The 24,189-nt window shown below is 45.4% G+C and overlaps 1 protein-coding gene across 1 annotated transcript in view; it reads right to left on the reverse strand.

Moving 5' to 3' along the window:
• Positions 1–24,189, reverse strand: part of ATP8B3 (ATPase phospholipid transporting 8B3) — a 761,685-nt gene that overhangs the window by 402,153 nt on the left and 335,343 nt on the right. Inside the window, exons 12-13 of the mRNA XM_075852305.1 lie at positions 7,024–7,232; positions 6,865–6,893 (exon numbers count right to left, since the gene is read on the reverse strand). Coding sequence (XP_075708420.1) covers positions 6,865–6,893; positions 7,024–7,232 — 238 coding nt within the window. The remainder of the gene's footprint in view (positions 1–6,864; positions 6,894–7,023; positions 7,233–24,189) is intronic.

Below are 24,189 nucleotides of genomic sequence, written 5' to 3' on the forward strand. Positions count from 1 at the left end.
TGATGTCTTGGTTATTCTAATGTATGATCCATCCATAATGTGTCATGTTATCTTAACCCCTACCTGACATTTAACGTAAGTATACATCATGGAAAGCTAGTGCTTCCCGCAATTTGGCGTATACTTACGACAAATTGATGGTACGTGCTCAGAAGCTGAGTGCGTGCCATCAGCCATGGGTGTCAGCTGTATGTTACAGCTGACACCCTGCTGTAATTGCGGGGACCGAAGTTAGCTCTGATCCCCGCCATTAACCCCTTAAAAGCAGCGGTCAAAAGCGACCGCTTCATCTAGGGGGTTTGTAGCCGATCTGCACCTTAGCGAGACGATTTCGGTGTGTCGATAGCTGCAATGCCAACCAGAGGCCTAACACTGTCCTCCTGTTCTGCCGAGTACAGTAGCCTCCTAGGCCCTGCCTGGAGACGGGGCCTAAAAGGCTTCCGGTGGCGACAGGAAGATGGTGCGGGCTCAAAAGCAGAGCCCGCTTCATCAGCGGCGGGTGTCAGCTGTATGTTACAGCTGACACCCTGCTGTAACAGTGACCATAAATAGCTCCAATCCCTGCCATTAACCCCTTAGATGCAGCGATCAAAAGTAATCGCTGCATCTAAGTTGTTTTCTACCAAATCGGCACCCCCCAATGCAATCGCGGGGGGTGCCGACGGCTGCTATGGCAACAGGAGGCCTAACAATGGCCTCCTGGTCTGTCAATTACGGAAGCCGATTAGGCCCCATCTGGAGGCGGGGCCTAATCAGCCTGCTGTCAGTGAATGACTGACAGTTCTAATGCATTGCACTTTATAGGTAGTTCAATGTATTAGAACAGCAAGTAGTATTGCGGTGTCTGTAACTGCCTGAACTATAAAAATATCATGGTATTTATCCCGCGTGTTGAATTGCATAAAAAAAAACTAACAAACAATGCCAGAATTGCTGTTTTTTGGTCATCTTGCCTTCCAAAAATTGGATCAAAAAGTCGAATGTATCCAAAAATGGTAGCAATAAAAACTATAGCTCGCCTTGTAAAAAAAAACAAGCCCTCATACAGCTCCATCGATGAAAAAATTAAAAAGTTATGGCATTCTTTTTACAAGAGTAATTTTACTGTGCAAAAAGTTGTAAAACATAATAAATTTGGTATTGCTGGAATCGCATGTAACCCAAAATGCTATCAATAAACACCACAGCTGATCCTGCAAAAATACAGCCCTCATACTACTACGTCTATGAAAAAATAAAATAAGTTAAGGCTCCCAGGAAAGAAAAAATATGCAGTTGTGCAGGCCCGAGGGGAACATTTCTTCTGTTTCAAGAGGCGATTTAACAAGGCCCTAATATTAGGGAACCAGGAAGGAGAAGACTCAAACATATCCAGGACAACACTTTCCCAGCAAAATTATCCAAACTGCAAAGGTGTAGAGCGTGTACCAAAAAGGGGGATAAGTAAGGACACCATAAGTGTTATCAGCATGACACTGGCCTGTGCATAAAGCATTGTGTCACAGCATAACAAACATCAATGGATTATTTTTTTTTGTACATTTTTTATTTATTTACATTTTGGAGACATAGTAAGGAGGGGAGAGGGATAAGGGTACAGAAAGGAATGGATGGGGATCAGGGGTAACATAATAAGCAAATACAAACAAACAAAATAACAATTAACAGTTGTTTCTGCTGTATTATATTAAAATCAGAAAGCTACATATATACAGTACGTTCCATATAAAGTTACATGTACTTCAAGTTATACATATTTCGTTATTGGTACCAATTTAATTTTGGTTTGGAAGTTTGTAATGTGATCTAACCCATCATGTTAGACAAAGCATCTGTGTTCTGGGTATTTATCCATCTATTCCAAGATCTGTAATATTTATCTAGGTTTTGTTCAATTAACCATTTAGTTTTTTCGAATGACTGTACCAAACAGACCTCGGCAATCCATTCCGAGGTGGATGGCGTGTCTGTCTCATTCCAGTGTCTAGCAATTATAAGTTTCGCTGCATTTAGAAGGTGGGGAATTAAGGAATTGTGGTTTATGATCCGGTAGGACATGTCCAGATTCAGGATTACTAATTCTAATGTCAAAGTGATATTGATATCTTCAACCGTATTTATGATTGTTTCTATTTTTTCCCAGAATGGCTTGATTAGATCACAATTAAACCAGATGTGTGACAGATTCCCTGTTGATTATTTTATTGTTTTTTTTATCTCATTATTATACCACCTTATTATGCCTGATGTACTCTGCCAAGCTTACCTATGCCCCCACATTATAAACTGAAATACCAGTAATACGCCAAACAAAACTACTAAATCCGTTCTCCAAAAGCAAAATGGCACTCCCTCCATTCTGTACACTGTGGCCAAACAGCAGTTTACTTTGGCATTTATGGCATCGCCAAACCCGGGAGAAACCTTTTAGCAATTTTTGGGGTATGTGTCTCCAGTGGCACAAACTGGGCACAACATATTTGCCTTTGAAATGGCCTCTCTAGGAAAAATTTAAATTTTTACTTTGCACCTTCCGCAGCGCATTAGTTTAAGGAAAAGAGCTGTGGGGTCAAAATGCTTACTACACCGCTTAATAAATGCCTTTAGGGGTGTAGTTTCCAAAATGGGGTCAGTTCTCTCGGGTTTCTTTTAGTATTTTACATCAGAGCCTCCGCAATTGTGAACCAATACTTTGTAAATCGCCAAATTAGGCCTCAACTTTGCATGGTACTCTTTCACTCCGGAGCCCTGTCGAATGTCCATGCAAAAAATTAGGGCCACATGTGGGGTGTTTCTAAAACTGGGAAACCCAGCATAATAATTAGAGAGCTGTCTTTTCATGGTGGTACAAGCTGGGCACCACATATTGGACACTGAAATGGCATATCAATGGAAAAATTTCCATTTTCACTCTGCAACATCGAGTGCACACTAATTTCTGAAAACCTCCTGTGGAGTAAACATGCTCACTACACCCCTAGGTGAATACCTTGAATGGTGTAGTTTCTAAAATGAGGTCACTTCTGGGTGTTTTCCACTGTTTTGGTCCCACAGGGGCTTTGCAGATGTGACATGGCGTCTAGAAACCAATCCAGCAAAATCTGCACTCCAAAAGCCAAATGGCACCCAAACAGCATTTTATGACAACATATGGGGTATTGCCATACTCAGGAGAAATTACTTTACAAATGTTGGGGTTCTATTTTTCCTTTTATTTGTTGAGTAAATGAAAAATTTAGAGCTAAATCTACATCCTATTGGTAAAAAATTAAGTCAAACACCTGTGGGTCAAAATGGTCGCTACACCCCTAGATGAATTCTTTAAGGGGTGTAGTTTGCCAAATTGAGTCACTTCGGGGGAGTTTCCACTGTACTGGTACCTTAGGGCATTTGCACATGGGACATGGTGCCGAGAAACCAATCCAGCAAAATCTGCACTCCAAAAGCTAAATGGCGCTCCTTCCCTTCCGAGCCCTGCCATGTGCCCAAGCAGCAGTTTATTACCACATATGGGGTATTGCCATACTCTGGAGAAGTTGCTTTACAAATGCTTTTTTCCCCTCCTTTATACCTTGTGGAAATAGTTTTTTATTATTGGAAATAATTACAATTGTACATTTTTTACGTCCAAATTCTAATAAAATCTATGAAACACCTGTGGGGTCAAAATGCTCATTACACTCCTTGATGAATTCCTTGTGGGGTGTGGTTTCCAAAATGGTATCTTTTGGCGGTGTTTCCTGTGTTTTGGCACCACAAGCCCTCTTCAAACCTGACATGATCCTGAACGTATAATCTAATAAAAAGAAGGCCCCATAATGCACTAGGTGTTTATTTGCTTCCGAGGCCTGTATTTCAGTCCATTAGCACACTAGGGCCACATGTGGGATATTTCTAAAAACTGCAGAATCTTGGCAATAAATATTGAGTTTTGTCTGTCTGGAAGGACCATCTGTGTTACAGAAAAGAATGGATTAAAATCGAATTTCAGCAAAAAAAATAATAATAATTCTGAATATCACCTCCTGCTTTAATTCAAGTGAAACGCCTAAAGGCCTCATAAACTATTATTTTGACTACTTTGAGGGGGTGCAGTTTTTAAAATGGGGTGATTTATGGTGGTTTCTGATATATAGGCCCCTCAAAGCCACTTCAGAACTGTACTGGTTGCTAAAAAAAATAGGCTTTTGAAATCTTCTTGAAAATGTGAGAAATTTCTGCTAACCTTAGAAGCCTTGTTGAGTCCTATAAAAATAAAAGGATGTTCAAAAAACAATGCCAACATAAGTAGACGTATGGGAAATGTTAATTAGTAACTATTTTGTGTGGTATTTTGTGTGGTCTTACAAGCAGATACATTTAAAAAGAGAAAAATGCTTATTTTTGCACTTTTTCGCAAACTTTTGATGTTTTACACAAAAAAATGCTGAATGTATCGATCAAATTTTACCTCTGACATAAAGTACAATATGTCACGAGAAAACAAATCTCAGAATTGCTGGCATAGGTAAAAGCATTGTAAAATTATTACCACCTAAAGTGACATGTCAGATTTGAAAAATGAGGCTCTGTTAGGAAGGTCAAAAGTGGCTGCGGGAAGGAGTTAAGCAAGATTATAACAGTAGCTGAAATTTAGTGGCAATACATAGAAGCAGGGCCAGACTGTTCATCTGGAAAATGCCAGCTGGGTCAGTGTCTGCAGTGGGCTGCTCTCCCGCCTCCCTGGCAGGAGGCTTTTCCACCGAGCGGACCACTACACAGCCTGCCGCAGTTACTGGCTTTCCATGAGGCAGGTTGAGGCAGGGGCGTAGCTAGGGTGGGGGCAGGTGGGGCATGTGCCCCAGGCGCAACTTAGAGTGGGGCGCCAGCGCCACCCCCTCCTGCACTATAAGCGTCTATAGGACACAGGTACAATTATAAGCAATGAATGGCCGGGTACGTTCCGTGCCTGGCCATTCAGCGCCTTTCCACGAGTGAAGCGGCACGATACTTTGCGCCGCTTGCGTCATTGAAAGGCGCTGAATGACAGGGAAAGTCATTCTGCCCAGCCAATCAGCACTTTTCATAGACGCTTCGTTCAGGAGACCTGCGCAGAAGAGAGCAGGTCTCCATTGCTGCCGGACGGGATTAAGGTGAGTTTAAATTGTTTGTTATTTTATTGTAATAAAAAAGTGTGTGGCTTTATCTATGGGGGGGGGGCTTTATCTACGGGGGGGCTATATACTGAAGGGGGCTATCTGTGGAGCACTATATACAGAGGTGGGCTATATCTACAGGGGGCTATATGCAGGGGTGGGCTATCTATGGAGCACTATATACAGGGGTGGGCTATATCTACAGGGGGCTATATACAGGGGTGGGCTATATGTGGAGCACTAAATACAGGGGTGGTCTATATGTGGAGCACTATATACAGGGGTGGGCTTTATCTACAGGGGGGCTATATACAGGGGTGGGATATCTATGGAGCACTATATACAGGGGTGGGCTATATCTACAGGGGGGCTATATACAGGGGTGGGCTATCTGTGGAGCACTATATACAGGGGTGGACTATATGTGGAGAACTATATACAGGGGTAGGCTATATCTACAGGGGGGCTATATACAGGGGTGGACTATATGTGGCGCACTATATAAAGGGGTGGACTATATGTGGAGCACTATATACAGGTGTGGGCTATATACAAGGGTGGGCTATCTGTGGAGCACTATAGGGGAGCTATCTGTGGGACACTATATACATGGGTGGGCTATATGGGGGCACTATCTAGGAGGCTCTATGGGGACACTATCTACAGGGGGCTCTATGGCAGGCAATATCTACAAGGGACACAGTGTGTGTGTGTGTGTGTGTGTGTGTGTGTGGGACACAGTGTATGGTGCTATTATAATTAGAAGTGCAGTGTATTGCGCTATATTTAGGGGCGTAGTGTGTGGTATAATGAGAACTTTATCTTTGTTTATAGGTGTAGAAATGTTGGAAAAGTGAGAATCTGAAGACATCTGAGCGGCAAACTGCAGAAATGGGCTGTGACCGGGAGAAGTCATCATAGAGGTCTGGACCGGATGGAGAAAAAGAACTAGAATCTGAGACGTCACCGATGAGTCACTTAATGTAAATGTTTATTCTGCCTCTAATCAGTAATGTAGTCACTGTATGATCTGCAGCGAGATGATGGGTGGTATGATTATGATATGATTTATTTTTTGTGAAACAGCAACTCCCAGCATATCCTTACCATTGTTCGGCCATGCTGGGAGCTGGAAATAATTTAGTGCAAACCTATACGACAGGGTTGCACTAAATTGAGCTGTATTTGTGCTGGTGTTGTATTTATGTACTGAGCTTTGTTCTGGTGCTGTATATATGTACTGAGCTTTTTTTCTGGTGCTGTATTTATGTGCTGAGCTTGGTTCTGGTGTTGTGTATAGAACTATATTGCTTGTAAAATGTACAAATGTTTTTATACTCGAGTTCCATAAAAAAAAAATGTGTAACAGAAATGACACGTCATTGTTTGGTAGAGAAAACAAACATGGCGAGGGGGAAGCAGATGTCGGGAAAGAGGTTGGGGGGGGGGGCGCCAAACTGAATCTTTGCCCCGGGTGCTGGAGAACCTAGCTACGCCTCTGGGTTGAGGCACAATTGCCTAAAATCAAGAGCTACCTACAGTATATAAATATGAAGAGTGCAGTACAGTGTTTACTTTAGATGAGTTTTGATAAAACCACCCAATCTTTTAATAATAAAGTAGCATCTGTTACACGTTACAGAAGCATATATTCACACGACCTCAGAGTTAATTTAATAAACAGTAAAGTATGGAATATATTGTATTATAATGGGAAAAATTCCTATACCTTCAGATTCTTCTCACCAGAGTTTGTTCCTAAAATAAAAAATATATATATATACCGTTATAAAGCATATACTTCAATACAGAAATAAACTAGAAGAGAAATAAAACACTCCTAATTAGTAGTCAAATTACAATATAACATTATAAATTACATTATTACCGTAAACGTTCCCAGAAATGCAGCATTTCTTGAAAGTCATAATGTTCTGTGTCAGGGTTCCAGTCTTATCAGAGAAAACATATTCAACCTGACCAAGCAAGTCATTAAGGCTAGTTGACCTGGCTTTTGCTGGCATATCTTTCTCCGCAAAATACAAATCAATATCCCAGTCAATGTACATGCTATGGAGCAGATGGATGAATTCTAGTCTAAAAAATAAAATGGGAATAGGAATTTTCAAACGCTAGCAAACTGAATTCAATACAGTTCTAAATTACACTTGTACAGTCGGATTCAGAAGTATTTGGACAGTGAGACAATTTTCAGCAATGAAGATGAGATTGAAGTGTAGACTTTCAGCTTTAAGCCCTTAAAGGGGTTGTCCAGGAAAAAAAATTGTCTAAAAAGTGTCCCCCAGCCTTGGTTTGCCTTCCCTAATACCACCTATTAAACTTCCAACCAGTTTCTGTTTGATCTCCATCGTCACTGCTGCTCTTTGTGTTTGTTTACATCCCTTGCTGTCTGTTTACATCCCTTGCTGTCTGTTTCCTGTCTTGTAACCCACTATACCCATGATCCCCGGCTGCATCTGAGGAGACAGTTGCATCCCCCCTCCTTCCTCCAAAGCATCTCAGCTATTTGCATACTGCCACGCCCCACTATGGTCACAGGGTCCTTCCCTGCTCTAATTACAAATTACAGGCAGACGGCTCCCTCCCTGCTAACTGTCTTACACACTTAGGCTGGATTCACACGAGCGTGTGCGTTTTGCACGCGCAAAAAACGCTGCGTTTTGCGAGCGCAAAAGGCACTTGACAGCTCTGTGTGTCAGCCCCGTATGTGTGCTTTTCGCGCAGCCGCCATCATTATGACACTCCGTTTGAATGTTTGTTAACAGAAAAGCACGTGGTGCTTTTCTGTTTTCATTCATCCTTTTCACAGCTGTTGCGCGAATCACGGTTGTCCCACGGAAGTGCTTCCGTGTGGCATGCGTGATTTCCATGCACCCTTTGACTTCAATGGGTGCGCGATGCGCGAAAAACGCCCAAAGAACGGACATGTTGTGACTTTTTCACTGCGGACTCACGCAGCGTAAAAATCACGCACCTGTCTGCACGGCCCTATAGACTAATATAGGTCCGTGCGACGTGCGTGAAAATCACGCGCGTTGCACGGACGTATATCCCGTTCGTCTGAATAATCCCTTAGGGTATGTTCACACGCACTGTTTTCAGACGTAATTCGGGCGTTTTATGCCTCGAATTATGCCTCATAAAACGGCTCCATTTCGCCTACAAATATCTGCCCATTGGGTTTTGCGATGTTCTGTTCCCACGAGGTGTAATTTTACGCGTCGCTGTCAAAAGACGGCACGTAAAAAGACGCCCGCGTCAAAGAAGTGCATGTCACTTGAAAAACAGCTCCAATAACGTCTGTAAAATACGCCACGAAAAACGTGAGTAGTCACAAAAACGTCTGAAAATCAGGAGCTGTTTTCAGGCGAAAAAAGCTCCGGAATTTCAGACGTATTTTGCTAATGTGTGTGAACATACCCTAGGGGTATGTTCACACAGCCTATTTTCGGCTGTATTTCGGGCTGTAAACGGGCAAAAAATCGGAAGCGGAACGCCTCCAAACATCTGCCCATTGCTTGCAATGGGAAAAACGGCGTTCTGTTCCGACGGGCCATTTTTTCGCGCGGCCGTTTTGAAAAACGGTCGGGTAAAAGAACGGCCGCGAAAAGGAAGTGCAGGTCACTTCTTGGGACGTTTTTGGAGGTGTTTTTCATTGACTGTATTGAAAACAGCTCCAAAAGCGGCAGTGAAAAACTCGGCGAAAATCGCAAGTGGCTTAAAAAACGTCTGAAAATCAGGAGCTGTTTTCCCTTGAAAACAGCTCCGTATTTTCAGACATTTTTAGTCTAGCGTGTGAACATACCCTAAATCTGCCCACTCCACCTATGTCAAACATCTTGGTACACAATCCCGTCAGCACAATCTATACGGGGCGCTATGTGCCACAATCTACATGTGGCGCTGTGTGGCGCCATCTATAGGGGGTACTATGTGGCACAATCTATATGGGTGCTCTGCTGCACAATCTACATGTGACGCTGTGTGGTGCCATCTACAGGGGGCGCTGTGTAGCACTATCTACAGGGGGCATTGTGTGGCTCTATCTACAGGGGGGCTGTGTGACATTATCTACAGGAGGTACTGTTGCATTATATACAGGGGGTATTGTAGCATTATATACAGAGGGCACTGCGGCATTATATACAGGGGCATATGCGGCACTATATACAGGGGGGTTGTGGCACTATATAAAGAGGGTACTATGGCATTAGCTACCGGGGATGTGTGGAACTATATACAGGGGGTGGTGTGGTGCTATATGCAGGGGGGTGTGGCACTATCTACAGGGGGTGGGGCACTATCTACAGAGGGAACCATGGCATTATCTACAGGTTGGTGTGTGGCACTATATACAGAGGGCACTGCTACATTATCTACAGAGGGCAGTGTTTCATTAGCTACACATGAAATTCATCTGTTTTAAAAAATTTGTATATAACGGAAAACACGGAACGGATACAAAACGGATGCAAAGCAGTTGTCAAAAACTGACCTAGATGGCTGTTTTTAACAGCCGACACCCGAACCCTGTTGTGTGAATCCCTGCGTGGTGTGGGGTAGATGCAGGGTGGTATTGGGTAGCTGTAAAGGCGCAAAAAACTATCTATTCCCTGAAGTTATGGCTAGTGTTTGGCGTCTTTTCAGGCTCCCATGGCTGCTTCGAAGATTTGATCTGAGGTCAGTGGACAGCAGCTGCCTTCTGGGCCCTCTCTTTTGGCGCCGGCCTTGGCGCTGCACTGAATATGACACACGTGACATTACAATGTGTGTGTCAGACTTCCGTGTAGTGCCAAGGCCGGAGCAGAGAAGGAGAGCCCTGACACAACAAGTATCTAATCTTTCATGTATCCAATCTATCACAAACTATGCACCACTCATAAAATTAGCACATTTTCAGACACTAGACTACCTTTTTGGGGGACCATTGTGGTAAAAACTGATATTTAAAACGGATGGTAAAAACTGATGACAACTAACGACAACTGATGGTTTTGTAGTAAAAATTGTGAAAAAGCCTGATGGCAACGGATACATTTTTGCATCACTTTTTGCATCAGTTTATAATGCAGCTTTTGATTAGTTTTTGCATCAGTTGTAATCATTTGATAGACAAAAAAAACTGATGCTGATGCAACTGATATATATGAACGCACCCTTAGGGCCTGTTCACATCAGCGTTCGCTTTCCGTTGAGGGGTTCCATCTGAGGTTTCCGTCGTGGAACCCCGCAACGGAAAGTCAAAGGGAAACCATAGCTTCCGTTTGCATCACCATTGATATCAATGGTGACGAAAACACTGCTAATAGTTTCCGTTTGTCACCATTCCGGCAGGTTTCCGTTTTTCCGACGGAATCAATAGCGCATTCGACTGCGCTATTGATTCCATCTAAAAAACGGAAACCTGCCGGAACCGGCCCTTAGTCAACCTGATTAAGCATGCTTTTCACTTAATCCCTTAGTGACAAAGGAAGGATATATCCGACCTCGGCAGTTGCTAGTTCGCGCAGGAGGACGGATATATCCGTCCTGTACTTAAACTGTCACCGCTGTGACAAGTCCCTGGCAACAGCTGTTATAGACAGCTGATTGTCACAGGGAGCCATCGAGGGACCAATTACAGTGGTCCCTATTCAGCGATCGCTGTGATTGGTCAGTCAAATCTGACTGACCAATCGCAGCTTATAAAGGCTGGAAGGCAGGGCAAACAGCTCTGTTCTCATTTCTGTCAGATCGTTGAGGAGAACGGAGCTGTGTGCTTCTGTGTGCTTCTGTGTCTCCTTCAAAAAGTGAAAAAGATACATAATGATAACCCCCAGTACCACATACACCACTCCCCCTCCTGTGATCTATATTATATATAAAAAATTATATATATATATTTATATGTATATATATATATATATATATATATATATATATATATAAAAATAGAAATCTTGCAGCACTCCAAAATGTGAAAAATAAGTGGTTTATTCGGCCAACAAACAGCGACGTTTCTGTCCTACAATAGGACCTTTATCAAGCATTGCTTGATAAAGGTCCTATTGTAGGACAGAAACGTCGCTGTTTGTTGGCTGAATAAACCACTTATTTTTCACATTTTGGAGTGCTGCAAGATTTCTATTTTTATATACTGCCTTGTCCTTGGATCTGGACGACTTGCTTGGCACCTACACATTTGTTTCTAGTGAGTGCTGCTGCTTTCTATTGCTATATATATATATATATATATATATATATATATATATATACATATATATATATATATATATATATATATATACATATATAGTTTAGCAGTTAGTTAGGTACCGTAAGTTAGGGAACATTTATCATTGTTAGGTTTATAGGGTTAGTGTGGTAGAGACGTTTTAGCGTTTATATATAAAAAATAATAATAACATTTTTTTGTAGCATTTAATAGCGTTAGGTAGGGTTTATTATCATTACATAGTATAAGACATGGGGCATTACGTAGCGGAAGTTAGGTGTAGGGCGTGAGTTAGGGAGGTAATTAGTTATAAATAGTTAGGGCTAGCGTTAGGTTTATAGTAAGAAAATAGCTCAGCGTCTGTATACGGCAGAAGAGGCCTATGCCATGATCTGCTCGGATACGGAAAGTGCAAGTGAGCCTGGTGAGCAATTCTTAATTTTGTCATTGTTCACTAGCACTACTGATGAGGAGCCACAGAAAAGGCGCCACAGGCAAGATTGTCCGCTTAGCACTAGTGCCATTGACACCGATTGGGTGCCCATGGAGTCATACACCCTATGTGTTCCAGAATTGAATTCTGAGACGGGCATCCAAATCAGCACCGAGGGGTTTAGGGAGGAGGACTTTTTTAAAATTTTCTTCTCAGAGGAATTATTACTCCCGATGGTTGAGTAGACCAATTTATATGCTGCTCAATTTATCACAAGTCACCCCACATCTTATTACGCCAAAAAAAGAGTGTGGCGCCCAGTAGATGTGGCAGACATTTTTACATTTTTGGGCCTCCTTTTGAACATTGGTTTAGTAGAGAAACCAATGATTAGGTCCTATTGGACTTCTGATGTCCTGTACGACATCCCTATGTACAGGGAAGTAATGACAAGGCAGCGCTTTGAGACCATACTGCGCTTCTTTAATTTTGTTGACAGTGGAATTTGCTCACCCAGCGGTGACGACAGCATGACCAGCTTTTTTAAAATTAGGCCACTTTTAAATGATTTAAATGGGAAATTGCGGAGACATATACCCCAGAAAAAAATATCACCCTGGATGAGTCCCTGGTCCATTTCAATGGCGGACTACAATTCAGGCAATATTTGCCAAATAAGAGGGCCCGATTCGGGTTGAAAATATATAAGCTGTGTGAAAGGGTGTATGAAGGCAAAGACTCCCAAATTGTCCCTCCAGAATGCCCTCCTTCAATCAACAGCAGTGGAAAAATTGTCTGGGACCTTTTGCACCCTCTTTTGGATAAGGGGTATAGTTTAACTGTGGCCTGTGGCACCATACGCCACAATCAAAAAGTCCCTGGTCTACCAAAAATTTTAAGCTGGGGAAATCAGAGGACTTTGTAATGAGGAATTGTGTGACAAGAGAGATGTCCTGATGCTTACATATATTCATCAAGGCAGCAGTAGCCACATTCCTGTACGCGGGAGTATTAGTACTGTCCGTAAGCCTGTTTGCATACAGGACAACAATAAATTCATGGGTGGGGTGGACCTTGCAGACCAGATGCTGCAGCCTTAGGGTATGTTCACACGGCCTATATTCAGACGTTATTCAGGCGTTTTACGCCTCGAATTACGCCTGAAAAGACGGCTCCAATACGTCTGCAAACATCTGCCCATTGCTTGAAATGGGTCTTACGATGTTCTGTTCATACAAGGTGTAATTTTACCCGTTGCTGTCGAAAGACGGCGCGTAAAATTACGCCCGCGTCAAAGAAGTGCAGGACACTTCTAGGGACGTTTTTGGAGCCGTTTTTCATTGACTCCAATGAAGAACAGCTCCAATTACATCTTTGAAAGACGCCGCGAAAAACACGAGTACATGCAAAAACAGCTACGTAATTTCAGACGTATTTTGCGTTTGCGTGTGAACATACCCTAACAGTGCTGTCCGGAAATCCTGGATATGGTACAAAAAACTGGCCATTCACCTCATTCAAGTGTCCCTATATAATTCACCTTAAGGGGTTTCGTTTTCAAAATGGGGTCATTTAAGGGGGTTTCCATCATTCTGACACCTATGATCCACTGAAAACTTGGCCTGGTGCAGGAAAACAAAATGTACTTCAAAATGTATAAAATTATTATTACATTTGTAAGTCTTATAAATTGCTCAAAAAGTTTTTTGTTTTCAAAAGTGCTGCCAAAATAGGGTAAAGAGATGGAAATATTTATTTAATTAAAAAAAACATTGTACAGTATGTATGTATTGCAGTTCAAAATAGGGAAAAATTTAATTTTTACAAAATGTCATACATTTTTGTATTTTTAAATTAATGTCCGCAAATTGTATCAGTCTACTTTTACCACTAAAATAAAGTACAACATGTGACGAAAAAACAATGTCAGAATTACTTGGATATGCAAAATTATTGCAGAGTTATTCTCTGGTAAAGTCAGACATACCAGATTTTCAAAATCTGGCTTGGTCATTAACACTTTCATGCCGACAATCTGTAGGACGTGAATCTGCAGACCTCTGCTTCTGCGGACATAACGCTGAGGAGAGCGCTCTGACGCCGGCGGTGTCAGTGTCCCCGGCTCCCCAGCAACCTCTTCTCTGACAGCCGAACCGATTGGTTCGGCAACAGAGTGTAGCATCCATGGCCGCGGTCCGTCGGGTTTACTCACCTCCCGACGCCGCAGCCATGGATCCATGAGCGCTGGTCCCCGTCTCCCTCCTAGGAGACGCCAGCGCTCACTTCCGCTCCATTCGGCTGTGTCCCGTAGGGTGCGCGCGCACGCTCGCGCCCAGCCTTAAAGGGCCAGCGCGCGCAAATAGGAAGTCGTCATCATCATCAACTACCACGATTTCCTGGTCTATAAGAAGTCCCCAGGCCTTCTAATCCTTGCCTGAGCGTTGTTAGTCTATCCCAGTCTGTCTCGCAAATGGTCCATTAGTGTTTCCCGTTCCAGCTGTTACCCGTGCCCTGTTACCCGTTCCTGTAATCCGTATGTGTTCCAGTTCCTGTGCCTACCAGCGTTGTAGTCGTGTCTTCTGCCACGTCCAGTGTCTTCTGCCACGTCCAGTGTCGTCTACCACGTCCAGTGTCGTCTGCTTCATCACATACTGCCCGCCACGTCTGGCGCCACCTGCCGCACCAGCCTCCATCCGTGCTGTAGCCACAGCCACCGTCCGGACTATTTCAGGTACCCAAGCATTACTGTCTGCCATTGACTTTTGCATAGACTGTGACCTGGTCAGCTGCCTTCCCGCTACGGCGGAGCGGCTTAGTAGGTCCACATACCCTGTGTCCGTGACAGTACGCTCAGGCCATGGAACCCGCTGGCCAGCCCAAGACCGCAGTCCAGAAGATTCAGACAGAGATGCATGACCTACGCACACGTCAGGATCAATTCCTTGAGGCGGTGAATTCTATCATGGTCCGCCTGGATCGACTCGCTGTTCCACCTCCGGTTCTTCCTCTTGAAGCTGTTGCTGTGCCACTGCCTGTTGCTCCTCCTGTTTGTCCCGGATCCACAGTTCCTCTGCCTTTTCCTCCTCGCTACGACGGTGACCCCAGAGCATGTAGAGGATTTCTCAATCAATGCACGGTGCATTTTAGGCTACGGCTTCATCTCTTCCCCTCCGAGGAGGCCAAAGTGGCGTTTATTATCTCCCTCCTTGCTGGCAAGGCCCTCACATGGGCGAACACAATCTTTGAGCAACAAGGACCTGTATCCGCGGACCTAGCCTTGTTCCTGCAGTCCTTTCGTGCCGTGTTCGAGGAGCCGGGTCAAACATCCTCTGCCGCAGCCACTCTGTTGACCCTCAAGCAAGAAGGCTCCACTGTAGGGGAGTATGCTATCTCCTTCCGTACCCTAGCAGCCGAGTTGGCATGGAACAATGAGGCACTGGTGGCGACCTTCTGGCAGGGACTTTCCGCTCATATCAAGGACGAACTGGCAGTCCGCGACCTTCCTTCTACCTTGGATGCCCTCATCCTGTTAGCCACCCTGGTTGATATGAGAATCCGGGAGCGCTCTCAAGAGGTTTGACAGGAGAGCCGGGTCCACAGACCAGCACCATCAGTCCAGAAACCACTATTGTCCACTCCTAGTGCGCTACCTGAAGAACCCATGCAGGTAGACAGAGTCCGGTTATCTGAACAGGAGAAGCAGCGCAGACGCTCCTCTGGACTATGTATGTATTGTGGCCTCAAGGGTCATTTTGTGCACCAATGTCCACAGAAACCGGGAAACTCCAGTACCTAGGGTTGATTATCGATTCCTGTGGCCATCTTCACCGGAGAGACATCACATCCTTTCTCCGCCTATCTTGACTCTGGAGCGGCTGCTAATGTCATCCAGCAGGATCTAGTGGATCGTTTTCGTCTACCCACAGTCCGTCTGGAGAAACCCCTGGCTTTTGCCTCCGTGAATGGTCTACCATTACCTGATCCGATCATGCTCATCACAGAGCCATTGACACTACGGGTCAGAGCTCTTCACTCAGAACAAAACACCTTCCTGGTACTACCCAAGGCTATCAATCCTATCCTGCTGGGTCTGCCATGGCTCCGTCTACACGCCCCGACACTTGACTGGAATTCTGGAGAGGTTCTTCAATGGGGTTCCAGATGCCATAGCCATTGCCTGTCACAAGTCCGTCCAGTTGTGCCCCCTCTGCCTCAGTCACTTTCCGGTCTACCATCTCAGTATGCCAGTTTTGCGGATGTCTTTTGCAAACGAGAGGCTGAGACGTTGCCTCCTCATCGGAATTATGACTGTCCCATTGAAATGGTCCCCAATGCTTCTCTTCCGAGTATATCCTCTCTCCTTGCCAGAGACTTTATCGATGTCAGCCTATATCAAGGAGAACTTGGAGAGGGGTTTTATTCGAAAATCTTCATCCCCGGCCGGGGCAGGCTTCTTCTTCGTTAAAAAGAGAGATGGATCTCTTCGACCCTGCATTGACTACCGTGGTCTCAATAAGATCACGGTCAAGAACAAATACCCGTTGCCACTTATTTCCGAGCTCTTCGATCGCATACGTGGAGGCAAAATTTTTTCTAAGCTAGATCTGCGGGGGGCTTATAATCTAATCCGGATTCGCCGGGGTGACGAATGGAAGACGGCATTTAACACCCGCGATGGGCACTACGAATACCTAGTGATGCCCTTCGGACTGTGTAACGCTCCCGCAGTATTTCAGGAGTTCGTTAATGATATCATCCGAGATCTCCTCTATATGTGTGTTGTAGTTTATCTCGATGATATTTTAATTTTCTCCCCAGATCTGATGACCCATCGGAGGTATGTTCGTCAAGTTCTTCTGCGACTAAGAGAGAATCGCTTGTATGCCAAGTTGGAAAAGTGCACCTTTGAAAAGAGGTCTATGCCCTTCCTGGGCTACGTCATCTCGGATCAAGGCCTTAAGATGGACCCAGAGAAACTAAAGTCTGTCCTGGAATGGCCACGTCCTCAAGGCCTAAGGGCCATACAACGGTTCCTGGGATTCGCCAATTTCTACCGGCAGTTTATTCCGAACTTTTCTTCTCTGACGGCTCCCATCTCTACCCTTACCAAGAAGGGTGTGAACGTCAAGGTGTGGACTCCAGAGGCAGAGTCCGCATTCATTAGCCTCAAGAAAGCCTTCACTTCAGCTTCAATCGTCCATCACCCTGACGTGTCTCGGCAGTTCTCACTAGAAGTGGACGCCTCCTCTGTTGGTGCAGGTGCACTTCTGTTCCAGAGGAGCTCCAAAGGAAAGGCAGTGGTATGTGGCTACTACTGAAGATTGTTTTCTTCTGCTGAGCGCAATTACTCCATTGGAGATCGGGAGCTACTGGCTATAAAATTGACCCTGGAGGAGTGGAGACATCTTCTGGAGGGCGCTGCTCACCCCATCCTGATCTTCACCGACCACAAGAACCTCACCTACCTTCAGTCCGCTCAAAGACTAAATCCCCGTCAAGCCAGGTGGTCGCTGTTCTTCACCCGTTTCCAATTTCTGCTCCACTACCGTCCCGCTGACAAGAATGTGAGGGCCGATGCCCTGTCCAGATCATTTGAGACGGAAGACACGGTGGAGTCCCTTCAGACTATCATAGACCCATCCTGCGTTGTCACCGCTAATCCTCTGCAGCTTAGAAATATCCCACCGGGGAGGACTTTTGTTCGGTTGGCAGACAGAAAAAGAATTCTCCGCTGGGGACACAGTTCTAAACTAGCTGGGCATGGTGGTGTCCGTAAAACCCAAGACCTGATTGCCCATCACTTCTGGTGGCTCACGCTACCTAAAGATGTTCTGGACTTTGTCTCTGCTTGCTCTGTGTGTGTGCTTCTAACAAAGTGACTCACTCCAAGCCTTCCAGCCTGCTTCAACCTCTGCCTGTACCCAGTGCCCCCTGGCAGCACATCGCAATGGACTTCGTCACAGACCTTCCTCCCTCAGCAGGATGCAAAACCATCTGGGTGGTGGTGGACCGGTTCTCTAAGATGGCACATTTTATCCCGCTGACCGGCCTACCTTCTGCTCCCCGACTGGCGAGTCTCTTCATTCAGCACATCTTTCGCTTGCATGGCTTGCCTCTTCACATTGTGTCTGACCGGGGGGTTCAGTTTACCTCTAAGTTCTGGAGAACCCTCTGTAAACAACTGGATGTGAGTTTGGACTTTTCCTCTGCCTATCACCCCCAATTCAATGGGCAAGTTGAGAGGATCAACCAGATCATGGAAAATTATCTCTGCCACTTCATCTCTTCACAGCACGATAACTGGGTACAGCTTCTTCCATGGGCCGAGTTTTCATACAACAACCACACAAGTGAGTCCACCACTTCCACTCCGTTTCACATCGTGTACAGTCAACATCCCAGAGTCCCTCTTCCTGTGTCGACTTCATCTCAGGTACCCGCTGCTGACTCTGCATATGGGGACTTCCTGCAAATCTGGCAACAGACCCGGTCCTCTATTTTGCTGGCAATAGATCGCATGAAGCGAAAGGCAGATACTAAGAGGAGAGAGCCGCCTCAGTATCTTCCGGGGACTAAAGTCTGGCTGTCCTCTCGGAACACTCGCTTGAAGGTACACTCATACAAGTTCGCCCCCAGGTTCCTTGGTCCTTTCGAGATTCTGCAAAAGATCAACCCTGTCTCCTATAAACTGTGGCTGCCTCCTACCCTCAGAATCCCTAACTCCTTCCATGTGTCCCTCCTGAAACCAGTGGTCCTGAACCGCTACAGCAAGACTTCTAGTTCCACAGTTGCCCCCAGTGGTCCTTCTGATATATTCGAGGTAAAAGAGATCCTGGACTGCAAAAGGGTAGGAGGAAGGACTTTCTATTTTGTAGACTGGAGTGGGTTTGGTCCTGAGGAGAGGTCCTGGGAGCCAGAAGAGAACCTCAGCGCTCCTGCTCTTATTAAAAAATTCCTCTCTCGCTCTGGCCCCAAGAAGAGGGGGCGTAAGAGGAGGGATACTGTAGCGTCCATGGCCGCAGCCATGTATCCATGAGCGCTGGTCCCCATCTCCCTCCTAGGAGACACCAGCACTCACTTCCGCTCCATTCGGCTGTGTCCCGTAGGGTGCGCGCGCACGCTCGCGCCCGGCCTTAAAGGGCCAGCGCGCGCAAATAGGAAGTCGTCATCATCATCAATTACCACGATTTCCTGGTCTATAAGAAGGCCCCAGGCCTTCTAATCCTTGCCTGAGTGTTGTTAGTCTATCCCAGTCTGTCTCGCAAATGGTCCCTTAGTGTTTCCCGTTCCAGCTGTTACCTGTGCCCTGTTACCCGTTCCTGTAATCCGTATTTGTTCCAGTTCCTGTGCCTACCAGCGTTGGAGTCGTGTCTTCTGCCACGTCCAGTGTCTTCTGCCACGTCCAGTGTCGTCTGCCACGTCCAGTGTCGTCTGCTTCATCGCATACTGCCCGCCACATCTGGCGCCACCTGCCGCACAAGCCTCCATCCGTGCTGTAGCCACAGCCACCGTCCGGACTATTTCAGGTACCCAAGCATTACTGTCTGCCATTGACTTTCGCATAGACTGTGACCTGGTCAGCTGCCTCCCCGCTACGGCGGAGCGGCATAGTGGGTCCACATGCCCTGTGTCCGTGACACAGAGCATGTGATCACCTTGATTAACCAATCATGGTGATCTCTGAAAAGTTTGTTTGCAAACAAACTTTTCCCACTTGTCATCTTCTCTCAGCCTCCTTCGCTCTGTCACAGTGTTTCGGAGAGGAGAAGACAGAAGAAAAGTAAATAAAAGCATTACATACAATTGTGTGTGTGTGTATACTAGTGTATGTATATATATATATATATATATATATATATACACACACGCGCGCACACACACGCACACACACATTTACAAAGTATATAGAAAGTATATACTTTGTATTCCCTGTGTCCCTTAGTGTTAGAATAGGCAGCCAGGAATAGTAGGTTAGTTACCGTGATAATACATTGTTAGTTAGTTAATTAATTCATACATTAACTATTTAGTGTAATTTAGTAAATGACACTAAATCTGGCACTTTTTTGATCAATTGTTTGTTTGTAATATAAAATATGTGTTGATTATGTAGTAAAAATATACATTTTTTGAAAGTGTGATTTGTTCTAAAAAAAAAACACCTAAAAAAATGGTGAAGTTATCCGAAGTAGTTCAAAAGTTATGACAGTTTAAAAAATGACAGTTTAAAAAAATGTATGACAAAACTTTAAATTTAGGCTGGTCATTGAAGCATCAATGACCCTTGGTCCTGAAAGGGTTTAGTGACAAACAGGCCCGGTCATTAAGGCCTCATGCACACGACCGTAGCCATGTGCACGGCCGTGATTTCCGGGTCTGCCAGCCACGCAGTGACAGCCGCAAATCGCGGGCTGTGCACATGGCCGCGGCCATCATTTTCAATGAGGTCAGACCGCAGAACACGACCGTAATAAGGCTTGCCGTTCTTTCTGCGGTCCGGGCTCCGGGGCCATGCACGGACCATGAAAACCATGGTCGTGTGCATGGCCCCATATGAATGAATGTGGCCGCAATTCTCCCGTGGATTTTCGGGGGAATTGCGGCCGCAAAAGCACGTTCGTGTGCATGGGGCCTAAGGGGTTAATGAAGATAGAACTGAAGTCAGAAAGACAAACAAGCAGCAACTGAGGGCTGCAGTAAAGGCCTGGCAAAACATCTCAAAGGTGGAACCTCAGCATTTGGTGATGTCCATGTTTTCCCAGACTTCAAGCAGTCAGTTATTTCTCTCCTTACAGTAGTTTTTTTCAGTTTTAGCTGTAATAATCTTGGTTCCAGCTGCTAATTTGTATGTCTATAGAGACAAGTTTAGTCATCACCATGGCTACTACTACACCCATTTCCCATTAGCAAACTAAGGGTATGTTCACACGGCAAACTAAAAATACAGAGCTGTTTTCAAGGGAAAACAGCCTCTGATTTTCAGCAGTTTTTTAAGCATCAAGTGTTTTTTTATGCGTTTTTTCAACGCGGACTGATTCTTGCTATTGTGCAGGCCAGAAAATAAGAATCAGCGCACTAGTTGCAGTTTCTTCTGAACAGAGAAATTTTATATTTCAACGTGGGACAACCCCTTTAAAAAGTTTTGTCTAAATGGGCAAATGAGTCAATTTGAATATTTGCATAGCACACTCTAAAATATACTCATAGGACTCTCTAAAATATTCTTTCTTCAATACTGTTACATTAAAAGTTACATGGGGGGCTGTGTAATCCCGACGGTCTGCCGACGTGGACGCTACAGCATCCCCCCTCTTACGGGGCTCTTCTTGGGACCAGAGCGAGAGAGGAACTTCTTAATGAGGGTAGGAGCATTGAGGTTCTCTTCTGGCTCCCAGGACCTCTTCTCTGGACCAAACCCCTTCCAATCCACCAAAAAAAAAGTTCTTCCTCCTACTTTTTTGAAATCCAGGATTTCCTTAACCTCAAACACTGGTGGGAGCCACTGCGGGACCGCGAGTCTTACTATAGCGGTTCAGGACCACAGGCTTCAGGAGGAACACATGAATAGAGTTGAGGATTTTGAGGGTTGGAGGCAGCCAAAGTTCATAGGAGACAGGGTTTATTTCTTGCACTATCTCAAAGGGTCCGAGGAACCTGGGAGCAAACTTGTAGGAAGGCACCTTTAGATGGATATTCCTAGAGGACTGCCAGACTTTGGTACACGGCAGATACTGAGGAGGTTCTCTTCTCCTAGTATCCTTTCTCTTCATGCGATTGACTACCTGCAGAATAGAGGACCGGGTTTGCTGCCAGACCTGTAAAAATTCTCAGTCAGCTGCGGGTACCTGGGATGTAGCTGGAACAGGAAGAGGGATTCGTGGATGTTGGCTGTACAAAATGTAGAATGGAGTAGAAGCAGTGGACTCACTTGCTGTACCCAGTCATCATGCCGCGTGAAGATGAAGTAGTGAAGATAATTCTCCATGATTTGGTTAATCCTCTCGACTTGGCCATTGGACTGGGGATGGTAGAGTGAAGAAAATTCTAACTTCATGTCTAGGAGTTTACAGTGTGCTCTCCAGAATTTCGAGGTGAACTGAACCCCCTGATCAGACATGATATGCGGAGGCAAGCTATGTAAGCGGAAGATGTGTTGGATGAAGAGTTTAGCCAGTCAAGAAGCAGTAGGTAGGCCGGTCAGCGGAAAAAAATTATTCATCTTAGAGAACCGGTCTACCACCACCCAGATGGTAATACATCCTGCAGAGGAAGGGAGGTCTGTGACAAAGCCCATTGCTATATGCTGCCAGGGAACATTGGGCACAGGCAGAGGTTGGAGCAGACCGACAGGCTTGCAATGAGCAACTTTGTTGGAAGCAGACACAGTGCAGAACGAGACACGAGGTTCACAAAATCTTTGGGCAGCGTGGGCCACCAGAAATGACGGGCAATCAGATCTTGGGTTTTACGAGCACCAGCGTGCCCAGCCAGTTTGGAGCTGTGCCCCCGGCGAAGGATTCTCCTCCTGTCTGCCAACCGCCCAAAAGTCCTTCCCGGAGGGACATCTCTAACTTTCAGAGGATTAACAGAAACAATACAGGATAGATCAATGATACTTTTGCCGAGACTCCACGGTATCCTCTGTTTCGAACGACCTGGACAGGGCAACGGCCCTCTCATTTTTGTCAGCAGGACTGTAGTGGAGCACAAACTGGAACCGGGTGAAGTAGAGCGATCATCTCTTGACGGGGGTTCAGCCATTGGGCCGAATGGAGATAGGTGAGGTTCTTGTGGTCTGTATATATCAGGACGGGGTGAGCTGCGCCCTCTAGTAGATATCGCCACTCATCCAGAGCCAATTTGATGGCCAGTGAATTTTTTTTTGAATAATAGCCACATACCACTGCTTTCCCTTTCGAACCTCTCTGGAACAAAAGTGCACCTGCACCAACAGAGGAGGTGTCCACCTCCAACAAAAACTGTCGAGATGTCAGGAAGATGGAGGGTCGAGGCTGACGTGAAGGCACTCTTAAGGCTATTGAATGCAGATTCTGCCTCTGGAGTCCACATCTAGGCGTTCATACCTTTTTTGGTGAGGTTAGAGATGAGAGCCGTCAGTAAAGAGAAGTTTGGGATTAATTGCCGGTAGAAGTTGGCGAATCCCAAAAATCACTGTATGGACCTCAGGCCTTGAGAATGTGGCCATTCCAGGACAGACTTTACCTACTCAGGATCCATCTTGAGGCCTTGATTCGAGATGATGTAGCCCAGGAAGGGTAGAGAATTCTTCTCAAAAACGCACTTCTCCAGCTTGGCATACCGACGATTCTCCAATAAAAGCAGCAGAACTTGAAGAACATGCCTCCGATGAGTCGTTGGATCTGGAGAGAAAATCAGAATATCATTGAGATAGACCACAACACAGACATAGAGGAGATCTCGGAATCTATCATTGACGAATTCCTGGAAGACCGCGGGAGCATTACACAGACTGAAGGGCATCACCAGGTATTCTATTGCCCATCTTGGGTGTTAAACGCTGTCTTCCACTCGTCACCTTAACAGGTTTGGATCAAATTGTAAGCCCCATGCAAGTCTGAGTAAGAAAAAATCTTGGCTCCTCGTATGCGGTCAAATAGTCCGGAAATTAGTGGCAACGGATATTTGTTCTTGACCGTGATTTGATTGAGACCATGGTAGTCAATGCAAGACCGGAGAGATCCGTCTTTTTTCTTGACAAAGAAGAACCCGGCTCCGGCCGGGGAGGAGGATATTTGTATGAAGCCACTCTCCAGATTCACCTTGATATAGACTGACATACACTGAGTCTCCGGCAAGGAAAGAGGCTATAACCGTCCACGCCCGGTGTGGAGGAAGCGTCTCAGCCTCTTTCTTGCTGAAGATATCTGAAAACGGAGAGAAATGAGGGGGTATCCTGCCAGTGACTGAGGCAGAAGAGGCTGGACAGGATGGATCTGTAACAGACAGCAGCTGCGACTTTTGGAGCCCCATTAGAGAACCTCTCTGGAATTCCAGTCCATGACTGGGGCATGTAGTCGGAGCCAAGGCACGCCCAGTAGGACAGGATTGACAGCTTTAGGCAAAATAAGAAACAAAATTAGTTCAGAATGAAGGGTTCCGACTTGAAGCTTCAGTGGCTTGGTTTCAGATAGGATCAGGTCGAGCAGAGGCAGTCCATTCACCGAGGCAACAGCCAAAGACGTCTCCAGAGGGATTGTGGGCAACTGGAGAAGATCCACTAAGTCTTTTTGGATGAAGTTTGCTGCGGACCCTGGGTCCAGATAGGCAGAGACCCGGTGCGTCATTTCACCAGACACTATGGTCACGGGAATGGACTGTTTCGAGGAGAACTTTCTATTTACCGC

Source organism: Rhinoderma darwinii, chromosome 1 (assembly GCF_050947455.1).
Source record: "Rhinoderma darwinii isolate aRhiDar2 chromosome 1, aRhiDar2.hap1, whole genome shotgun sequence".
Taxonomy (NCBI): Eukaryota; Metazoa; Chordata; class Amphibia; order Anura; family Rhinodermatidae; genus Rhinoderma; species Rhinoderma darwinii.